This window comes from Trypanosoma equiperdum, assembly GCF_001457755.1.
Source record: "Trypanosoma equiperdum strain OVI genome assembly, contig: ctg_144, whole genome shotgun sequence".
Lineage (NCBI taxonomy): Eukaryota > Euglenozoa > Kinetoplastea > Trypanosomatida > Trypanosomatidae > Trypanosoma > Trypanosoma equiperdum.
The window spans coordinates 62,466-73,413 of NW_027123449.1; the positions used below are offsets into that span (position 1 = coordinate 62,466).

Genomic DNA, 10,948 nt, shown 5'->3' on the forward strand with positions numbered 1-10,948 from the left:
GGCAAACCCAATAGACAGTTATTGGAAGCTTTTATTTCTTACCAGAGGGGGGGGGGAAACAAAGAGAGAGCAGTGGTGTGGGAGTATAAAAATACGGAAAAAGTTAGGAAAAAATATTCTGAAGTAAGAAATTGAGGAAAGGAGGGAGAGGAGTAAAAATAAGAAAAAAAAGATTTTATTTTTGCTGTATTTTTGTTTTTAACAACCAAAAGGAAACGGAGGGTGAAACTAAAACCCCAAACAAAAAGGGCTAATATTTATAACTCTTTGCAGACTTCGGCTTTTCAGTCAGTTTACTCACAAGAAGAGCAAATACACGCGTGTGTGAAGGCTTTATAAGGCCCACTGGTGTGTCATCGTCAGCGATTGTCTTACTTAAGAAACACTTGACGTGTAGACATCGCAAGTAAAGTAGAAGGGGGAAAAAGTGGATTACGCCATTGACTTCCATCGTACTAATCAAAAGATTAAAGAATAAAAGAAAAGGAAACAATAGTAAAACAGAATAAGAACGAATACAGTGAACAAAGGGTGTGTGTGTTTGTGTGCGCCTGAGAACAATAGAGAGGCACAGCTGAAAGTTAGGCTACATAAAGTCATATCAAAATACGAAAAGAACGGAAAGCATAAAGTCACATAAACATAAAGCTAAGGAATAAGGGAGAGAAAAGCCAAAAAGAAAGAAAAAGGTTAATAGGCGCACAACCGTCATTTGACTGGTGCTGCAATCGCTTCAGAGGAGTTTCTAGAACAAGAATTAGTAGTGACGTGATATTTCTTACAGCGTAAAGGGAAATAAGGAAACAACAAAGGGGAAGAAGGCCGGGCAGGAGCCCAGCAGTTATTCGAACAAATAATAGGAAGGGTACCACCAAATAAAAACAACCAACCAACCAGTTCCCTCCTAAAAAGGCCACGCAACTCACTTTTTGTTTGTGCGTGGTGGCATAGTAAATACCTTTTTTTGTTTTATTTTAGTGCCTTGAGGCACGAGGAATTTTACCAACAGGAGGATTTGCAGAAAACTGTACGTAACCCTGCTGAAGTTGCAGTGAAGAGAGGTGAGTACTAAGGACGGAAGCAGGGAAATGGCATCGGCGTGGTGCATTCAGTTCAGGGCATTCCTGTGCAAGGTGCTCCTGCAACTCAAGTCAGCATTATTTACCACTATTTTTATGTTGCTACTTCCAACCCTCGTAATGCTTGTGCTGGTTGCAGGATACCGCTCAACCGCCATCATTCACGTGCCGGAAATGCAATATGATGAGAATCCTCTTATAAATTCTTCAAAGATTTTCGAGAACCACTTTTGCACGAATCGTGATGCCCCGTTTTCGTTTCGTAGGCGTTTGCCTGTTCCGATGTGCTACCCACCGTCGGAAGAGTTTGAGTGCCTTCCTTCCGTGCGTGGAGGTTCATTGTGTGTTCTCGATGCCACGTTGGCACGTGAGGCACTCGCGCAGCTGTTTGTAGCGGCTGGCCCCGTTGTTATTCCAACACTCGATGCCTATTTGGGACTGTCAGCGTTTGTGACACATGAGTTACGGCGCGAGAACCCGAGTCTGTTCGCCCGCTCCGCAAAAGAGGGCATGGGCCACTACGGTAAACTATTACTTGTGGATACGAAATCTGCCAATCATGGTGCTGCAGCGCGTTTCAGGACATTTTGTTCCAATGTAAGCGTTCTTTGCAATGAGGTGTTAGGCGATTTGCCCATTTTTGCATCTATGGCCGATGCCCGCCGGTATGCCATGGAGAACGATGGGGAGGTATGGGCTATTGCGGATATCACTGACGACCACCGGGGCGTTGGAAATTTCGTGGGGCGCGGGAATCACTTCACTATTAGCATGAATTACTCCGCAACCCCGTGGACGACGGAGGCGGCCATACCAACAACCAAAGCGATGGAGGAAGGTAACAATCTGCTGTACATCACTAGCGGGTTTCTTACTTTGCAGAACGCCATCCAACAATTTTATGTGCGGGAACGTTTGGGGGGTAGGCTTAATTCCTCCGCGATTTTTCAGTACACTAATCTGTATGGACCTACGACTGTGGCAATGCCGTCTCCACCGCAATTCAAAAGCACATTTTATAAGTGGGGACATTACATGCCCTTGCTCGCAATTATCGCTGCTCTTTTATCCGGCATGGTGTTTGCGCGTTTAATTGTGAATGAGAAAGCTCGAATGATTCGGGGGTGTATGGAAGTAATGGGACTTCGGTGGTCCGCTATGGCATTGGGGTGGCTCATCATTGCGTTCTCGATGGACTTCATTGCTGTATGTGTGCCCGTCTTATTGGTAGGGTTCACCTTTTTCCACTACGTGAACTTGGCAGTACTGTTCGTATTATACTGGAGTTTCTTGTGCCAAATAAGAGCGTTGTGCCTCTTCTTGAGTACCTTTTTCACGAAGCCACGGTACGTGAAATTGGCTATATGTGTTGTTACAGTGTGTTGCATCATGTCGTACTATCGCACACCGGAAAGTTACCATGCACCAAAGGTGAAGTTCATGAGTCTACTCCCTTGTGTCGGCTACCTTGCGTCATTTGACCAGCTGATCCAGCATGCGAGCACGAGCCAAAAGTTCCATTGGAGGGATACCGTTGAAGGGTGCAACTCTGTGGCACTTCTTGTTGGTATGACATGGGTTTCCACGTTCATTATGTTGGTACTGTGGAGTTACTTGGACCAAGTGCTTCCTACTTCATCGTGCTGTCGTAAACACCCGCTTTTTTTCCTTCAGGCGTTTCGTCGCTTTCTGTGCCACCCTCGGGACGAAAACACAGATGTTATTTCCTTTCCATGGAGGGAACTGGGAAAGGATGAGATACCGCCGTCCATGAAGTCTGTGCTGGATCAGCATCCAGAGTGCCGGGATACAGAGAATCAGACGATAGCTGCGGTACTTTATGGGCTGTGTAAGCAGAAGAAAAGGCAGAACTGGTTCTGTTGGAAGCGCGGCTCTAGTGCAGGCATCTCATTCGGAACCAGCGGTAGTGCGGCTGTAGATGACGTTTCGTGCGCGCTCGAGTTCGGAAAGGTGAATATGCTTATTGGACCCAGCGGGTGCGGCAAGTCCACGCTCATAGGCATGGCTGTTGGTGCTGTGAGGCCCGATGCTGGTGCCGTCTACATTTGTGGCCACTCTACAGTAACTGAGCCCGAGAAGTGCCGCAGGAACATTGGATACTGCCCACAATCAGACGTTTTGTGGGAGGATCTTACTGTGGAGCAGCACCTTACCTTCTATGCTCGACTAAAGTGTGGCGGTGTTTGGGATGTGGGGGAGATTGTGAATGACATTATTGACACCCTAAATTTGGAGGCACAGTGGCTTACAAAGGCGCGGAATCTATCGAGGGGTCAGCGCCGTCGCTTATGCGTCGGTATTGCATTGATTGGTGACCCTGCCGTGCTATTTCTTGATGATCCAACGGCAGGGATGGACGTTAAGGGGCGAAGGGCGGTGTGTGAGGCGCTGAGCAAGGGGCGTGAAGGGCGTGCCGTGCTGATAGCCACCCACGAAATTGATGACGCGGAACGTATCGGGGATTACATCCACGTCATGCAGGGTTGTACTGTACGTGACTCGGGCTCGCCGCTCGTTTTAAAATCAAAGGCAAGTGCTGGGTACGTTTTAAAATGTGTCGTTAGCCCTGGCCTGACGATTGAAGAGGAGGATGACTGCATCAACCGACTTGTAGATTTCGTACGGGCTATTGCCCCTGGCGATTACGGCAGTCGTCCCGCGCGGGAGAGTCACGGTACGGTTTGTGGTGTTGGGCTCCTTGGTGTAGAGCGGCGGGGGCGTCAGGTTTCATTCCGCTTTCCGCTCGCCCTGCTCTCGTCTGAAGGCGTCTCCGTTGTTGGCGAAATAGAGGCTCGTCGCAGCGAGTTCCACCTGCAAAGTATTGGACTGAGCATCGCAACGCTACAGGATGTTTTGGATTACCTGACGGTTCAGCATCAACCAACGGCCGGTGCAAATGGAGACAGTGGGCTGTGTGGACTGTCGTTGGATGAAACGAATACGCCGCGCCGCGCTGGTGGCAATGGTTCCACTGTTTCCGTGGAATTTACCCCGTCTGGGACGATTCGAGACGATGAAAAGTTCTCTGCTACTTCCGGCCTCGGTCGAGCGGACACGAATGCCACACGAAACGGGGGGCTTCAGTGGACGTTCTTCTCGCATTTCGCTGCTCTTTTTGTGAAGCGGCTACATTCGGCGAAGTGGGATGCACAGCTCATGTTTTACTACATTGTGATGCCTCTCGCATTCGCTCTTCTTTCGCTTCCCGTTGGTAAGGTTAAGCCAACTGTTCAGCCAGCGTTAACACTCGACTCTTCAATGTACCGCGCCGGCCAGAAGTCTCCCAACTCTACTCTTGTTTGGACTTACTCCAGTGTTCTTGATGACGCGTTTGGTGTTGCAAAATCTGATCTGCGTAATGTTTTCGGGCCCTATTATACGCCGGTGATGGTTGAATGTCACAGAGCGGGTTGTACCGAAGCCTTGTCTGACGTTCTTTATCAGTACTTGAATGGTAACAACTCTCATGCCGATGTTGCTATCGCACTTACCGGTGCGATGTATGGGGTTGCCACTTCTGTAACGATGCACAACCTCTCTTCACCCCATGCAGCGGCCCAGTCCCTCAACATGCTGTACGATGTGGTGAACAATCAGCTATTTGGCGAAGGATCTTTTGTGACAGCACGTAATGAACCAATGCCAATGGGCCCGCACGAGGAGGAAATGTTTGCCGCGTTCCACCGCATTATTGCTGCTCTCTTTGTTATATTGGCCTTTATTCTCATTCCGGCTAACGTCGTTGGTCGTATTGTGAAGGAGGTGCAGTGTGGCGCGTATCATCTCCAATGTTTGGCTGGTGCTAATGCATTCTCCTTCTGGCTTAGTGCCATGCTCTTCGATTTCTTATGCTACGTTGTGGCTGAGATTCTCGTGTTGATCGTGTTGTTTGCGTCTGGGTGCGATGAACTCGTTGGCGATGGCCATACAATTCTTGCCGCACTAGCTCTTTTTACGATGTTCGGCCTTTGCCACATTCCGTTCTCCTACGTTCTGAGCTTTCTGTTCAAATCCTCACGAAGAGCGCAAAGCACCGTTCTTGTTGGGAGCCTCGTGCTTGGAATTATGTGGATTCTGATTGAGCCTTTGGCCGTTAAAAACAACCGTGTGGCAGGCATTGTTATGGGCGTGACAAGTTTTCTGCGCGTCACACCGTGCCTTGCTTTCAGTGAGGCCCTCATGGCTATGGTGTGTACGAGGTTGGCGAATATACGAAAGCCGCTGAGGGAGCGACCAAGTCTCTTCAGCCCGCTAGGTTACAGTAGGGGTGGTTTAACCGGTGGTACCGGAACGGGTCTCCTGTACATGGTAGGTACCTTTTTCGTTTGCCTGTTGTTATTTGCCCTACTAGAGCTGCTGAGGCGTCGGGGAGCGGTGTGTTGCCTCGGACCGTGCTCGGAAGGGGATGGTGATGGGAAGCTAAACACTGCTGCGCATCGAGGCAACCGTAAGAGAATGAAGAGACGGGGAAAAGGCACCCCCGAAGATTGGTGCGCCAACGAAGAGATGACCTCTTACCGTAATGGGGAGTTGGAGGAGGGGCGGGGTGCCGCGGCAGTGGGCCTCTCACTTCAACACGTCACCAAGAGATACGCGGGAGTCTCCACTTTGGCCCTTCGAGACATTTCAATATCTGTGTACAAGGGGGAGACGCTGACGGTTTTGGGTCTTAATGATTCCGGTAAGTCAACAATTCTTTCTATCCTTGCAGGCAGGGTACCACCAACAACTGGGTTTGCTGGCGTCGGTGAAACCATCGTACGTCCCAACGCCGCCCAAAGTAAGGTTGGTTACTGCCCACAAAAAGATGCGCTGATGGACAACTTAACACCATATGATCATCTTCTCTTGTTCTCTAGGCTGCGTGGTAGCACTGAGGAGCAAATCCACAGTGAGGTACCGCGGCTTCTTTGCGTGTTGGGTTTGGAGGACGTGAAGAACTGCCTCGTGCGCACACTAACTCCGGCTCAGAAGAGGCGGTTGTCGCTCGCTGTAGCCTTCGTCGGTGGGACCACGTATCTTCTGCTGGATGAGCCAACCGCCGATATGGACTTCATGTCACGAAGGCAAGTTTTCGCTGCTGTACAGGGATTAGGCAGGGCAAAGTCCGTCATTCTTGCGTCACGCCACCTGGAGGAGATGGAGGTGCTTGTGGATCGTGCCGCTTTTATTGAGTACGGACGCTTGCGATACATTGGCACTCCTCAGGAATTGATGTCGCACTTTACCTGCGACGTCATGTACACTGTGAGGGTGGCGTTTGGCAACACTGTCGCCCCACAGCTGGACCCGCTGGGGGAAACCGTGCGAAACCTTTGTAAGTGCTTTGACAAGGCGCAGGGTTCGCGGGGTTGTCGCATAAAGAGTGTTGTTGGTCGCACCGTTACGCTGGCGGTGACCTGCGATCTCTTGTTTGTGTGCCAGCAAAGTGCCGCGATTAGTGAAGGGGCAATCCCCGGTCTATCGCCAGTGGTACAGGTGAGCGCCACACAACCGCAGTTGGACGACATCTTGTTGGATTTTTAACATAATTATGGACTGGTGTCCGTGAGAAAGGTGTAGGTTGTGCCGTTTCCCGTGTTTGCGTCTGGCGGAAGAGAGTGCTTGCGTGTTCCTTTTTGTTACTCACACACACCTCGTTCCCCCTTTTCATTCGAAGTGTGAGGTTGAATATGTGAAGAGGGAGGTGAAAAGGAGCAAGAAGGACAATTGTCTAACTGGCGCAAATTCAGGTAGACATCTCAGGAGTGAACAAATATGGGGTTCAAAGGCGCGCGCGCTGGGGGAGGGGAGGGAGCGGTTCCCACTTCCTAACACAATGAGACCAACGTACTTTTCTTACTTTATTATTATTAATTTATTTTCTTAGTCTTACGTAAGTCAAGGGCATCCAGTGGTTGTGCTGTATTTGTTGACTGCGCGAGTGTTTGAGTGGATGGAAGAGAGGAAAGAGGTGCTGGTTCGCTAATGAGGAGTTAGTGGAAGGGAAATATTGTAACATCGCGTTTTCATCTTGTTGTACACCTATTGGAGGAGATGCGAGTAAGCTTGTGGTAATATTTAAAAGAAAGTTATTCCAAGGAAGTTAAGTTATAAATTTATTTATTCGTGTATGTAGTTTCCTTTTCTATTTCCCTTATTCCTTTTAGCAGATCGAAGGAGTGCATACTGCAGTAGCACAGCATATAGAATTTTCTTCTCTGCCATTGTCTAATACTGCTATTTTTTTTTCTTTTGTTGGCTCATCTATTTTTAAATATTTTCCGTTAGTTCCCTTTCTTACTGCTGGTTAGTAGAGCTTTTGGGAGGTAGGTGTCCGGAGACATCTTCCACTCTTTCTTTCCTTTTCATTTTCCTTTGCTTCGCTCTCCACCATTTGTTTTCGCTTTCTTTTTCTTCACGTCCTTTCTTAGTTGCCTCATCAAACATCTGGTTGACAAGGTCTCGCCATAGCTGCAGTGAGGCGGTGAAGGACACAACAAAGGCAGTAGCAAAGGGCTGCGCCTCTCAACCTTCGCACAGCGCTCTCGGTTCTACAGAACCTGCAGAAAATGAGAAACATCTGGGTTTCTGTTTCCAACGGCCACGGACACGGACAAGGCGCAGCTGTCCCGGCCACGGATAATTCGTCGATATCTGCAGATTCCTCCCCGCCGTGTACCAAACGGATGCGGCGTTACATAGCTCCAACCAGCGTAGACCTGCAACGCTGCCGAAAGGAAGAGCCGATTCCGATGCCGATGCCAGCGCCGTCACCTTCGACTATGCTTTCAGCTAAACAGTGGCCCCAACACATGCTTCAGGGCCGCGTGCATGTGGCAGCGACCTGTGGGCAACCCACAGTGACCGTTGGCTCCAAGTTAATTCCGCCATTTTCCACAGCGACCGTAAGAGTTGGCGGGCCGACTTTCAGAGCTGGTGTTACTGTTAGTGCGCCTCTGCAGCCTGTCCCTTTTCAAGGGCATCAAAGCCAGGAGCCGCGAGGGAAACATTTGTGCGTGCGGATGTATCTCCCACAGTCGGATCCTCCTCTGCAGTCGTGGTGTGACGTGCACCCAAACCCATTAATAGGACTTCCAGGCCGAGTGACTAACGCACCCCCGATGGAGCGTGAGCCACCCAAATACTTCTGCGACCCGTGCCAGAAAGGGTACAACACACAAGAGCAGTATGACCGTCACATGAAGACTCACATTTGGTGCTCATTTCCCGGCTGCAAGTTCACCTGCCTGCAAAGCCGCGAGTGGAAGATGGAAGCGCACATTGAGACTCTCCACAATAGGCCCGACGCGCCTAATCTCAGTGATGTGGGGGCCTACCTGGCGCAGCGCAGGGGCCGTTTTCCCACCCAGGATTCCGTCAAGGCTAAAATGGAGGAGCTCTTCTATAAGGCTTCAAGGGGAGTTGTGCTCCCGGATGATCGTAGACGGTGGCTTCGTCAACATGGTATTTTGGTGGGGAAGCGCCCGCGAACAGGGGAGAGTTACATTGTAACTAGTGCGTCACGAAATGCAAAGAAAGTGGTTTGCTCCGAGTCAGAAGATGTAAAGGCCAATGAGGGACGTGCCGACACATCTGATGCACCGGAAACTCAACGGGTATGTGAAGAGGGATGTAGTGGTGCCAGTGACAGTTCTCAGTGCGACGGTAACCGTCTGCGTAATAAGGAGGATCCATCCGTTTCCGTTGGTCGAGGCGGTGAATGTGAGTCCGCCGACTGCACCGGGAGTGCGATTGAGCACCGTCAGCACAAACAGAAGGATCACAGTCGGCCAAGGAGGATTATACCCTGTGGTCCTAATGGTTCCCTTTCGAACGCTCAAAAGGTTCAACTTATACGCGAGCGTTACCGCGAGGCAAAAACTGTGCCACGGTTTTACGTATGTAGTTGCTGTGGCGAGAAGGGACAGCATTGGGTAACTGACTGCCCAAAAAGGAGTGATCAAGTGTTTGAGCGGCGTATCGTATGGGGTGAGGAGCGACGGGACCCTCCGAAACCGAAACTCCGTGATGACAATATCGTACCAGCAATGACATCATGCAGTGAAGGGAATGCTGTTGTTGATGAGACCGCTGCCGGACCGAGTAGCGGTGATGTTGAGGTTACCAGCGATGTGGCTGAGCCTTGGGTTGAGGATGTGGGCCCTCCGCCTGAGCTGCCGGCTAGAAGGGCATGTAGCGAAGAGGACAGCCGCGTGCCCAACAACGCCGCGGAGGGAAGAGGAGGTGCAACTCACAAGTGTGGCGTCAAAGAGGAGAGAAGGCAACGGGCGCAGCGCCGTGATCATCGACGTGTCCCGCCTCCGCCACCCACATTGTTTGAGCGGCTTACGGAGGATCGGAACTCGGTGGAACACGGGCTTCTTCTGCAGGCGATACGTTTTTTTGTGAAGAGTAATTTCTTTGAGCCTCGTTAAGGCGTGAGCGGTACCGTAGGCTCCCCTTTCATGTGTTCCCACTGACACATCATCTATGCCTGCATATGCATTTCTTTGTGGAGTGTAAAGTTTGAGAAAAAAGTATGCAATAATAAAAGGAAATGGGTGCGTGAGCGACTATGTGATGAGTTGCGGCGAAGTCCCCCTTTCCCTTTCTCTTTTTTTGTTCTTTTTTTTTGTTCTCACGGTTGTTGAAGGGACTAATTTCTATACCTTTGTGTGTGTGTGTGTTTTCGTGCCGCTGGGAAGGGAACGAGTAAGATCAACGAAATAATAATAACACAAAAGTACTTTCGTCTGGCCCTTTTAATTCCTTATCTCCTTCTGCGTTTGCCACACTTTCCCAGTTCTTGTTTTTTTTTTTCGTGTTTTGTGGCTTCCATTGGGGTTTCTCAAGCGTATCGAGCGCGTTGGATAGTGTTTGTTGAAGCACCAGTGAGCTAACAACTGCAGTGGCGACGATAGTTGACGAGTGGTGCCGTGTTTGATGCCTTTCCTCATTTTCCCCTCATGTTGGGAAAGGGGATAATCTTAGTGCACATTTCATTCGCGTCGGTTCCCTAATTGTTCTCTCTTTTGTTATTTTCTTTTTAAATTGCAAATACTCTTTTTCTGCTTTTGGTGCAATATATGCTACTCCTCTCCACATTTTTTTAAAAAATAAAATATGCTTCGATTACCATAGGAACTGGGACAAGGTGGTGACATGGACGAGTAGCTGACGTAACATGTCCTCCTTTCATTCCATTATGTTCGCACATTTACACATGTGAATATCAATGACATGAAAATAGGAGAGTGTGGGGGGAATGATCTATAAGGAAAGGAAGGGGAAAAGCATTTCTGAGCGGGGTGTTACGCTTCTGATTTCCCTTTTGTTTTGTTTCTTTTCCGATACTCCCTCATTCGGAAGGCAAAAGAAAAATAGAAAAAAAATAGGGTCGCACAGAAATTAACGATGGCCATTCAACATTACCTCAGGGAAATGCACGGGGAACACTGGGACACAATAAAAAAACAAGACAAAAACAAAAAACAAATGCCGACGGGGATGACATCGCCAGCGGGAAGAGGAAGGTCGGGGTGCAGCATTGTTTTTTTTTCTTCTGTGTTAGCGCTTTCTCTCTTTCTCTTTATTTTTTTTCGCTTTGAAACTCTTCGCTAATATGGAGCTGTAAGTTTTACACATGGGTTTCTTTTGATTAATCATCTTTTGTGTGTAAACCACCATTTTGTGCTTTCCCCCCCTTTCCCATTCTTGGCGCTAAACACTGTTAATTGCCTCATTTGTTTCTTCCTCTTTTCCCCCTGCTTTTGTTTCTTTTCCCACCACCTGTTTCATAAATTAGAGACTTGAAGGGAGCACCAAAGTACGAACAGAAGTGTTTATTTTTTTTTATTTTTTTTTTT

At 49.0% G+C, this 10,948-nt stretch overlaps 2 protein-coding genes across 2 annotated transcripts; both read left to right on the forward strand.

The window, feature by feature from the left end:
* Positions 1-1,088: 1,088 nt before the first annotated feature.
* TEOVI_000028300 (ABC transporter, putative) lies at positions 1,089-6,626 on the forward strand (the record flags this gene model as incomplete). Its single annotated transcript, XM_067221462.1, has 1 exon — positions 1,089-6,626. The coding sequence occupies one exon, from the start codon at positions 1,089-1,091 to the stop codon at positions 6,624-6,626; it is 5,538 nt and encodes a 1,845-aa protein (XP_067077563.1).
* Positions 6,627-7,651: 1,025 nt separating this feature from the next.
* On the forward strand, positions 7,652-9,517 carry TEOVI_000028400 (Zinc-finger double-stranded RNA-binding, putative; the record flags this gene model as incomplete). The annotated part of the gene is made up of 1 exon (XM_067221463.1): positions 7,652-9,517. One exon carries the CDS (start codon positions 7,652-7,654, stop codon positions 9,515-9,517), a length of 1,866 nt encoding a protein of 621 aa, XP_067077564.1.
* Between the last annotated feature and the right edge of the window lie 1,431 nt (positions 9,518-10,948).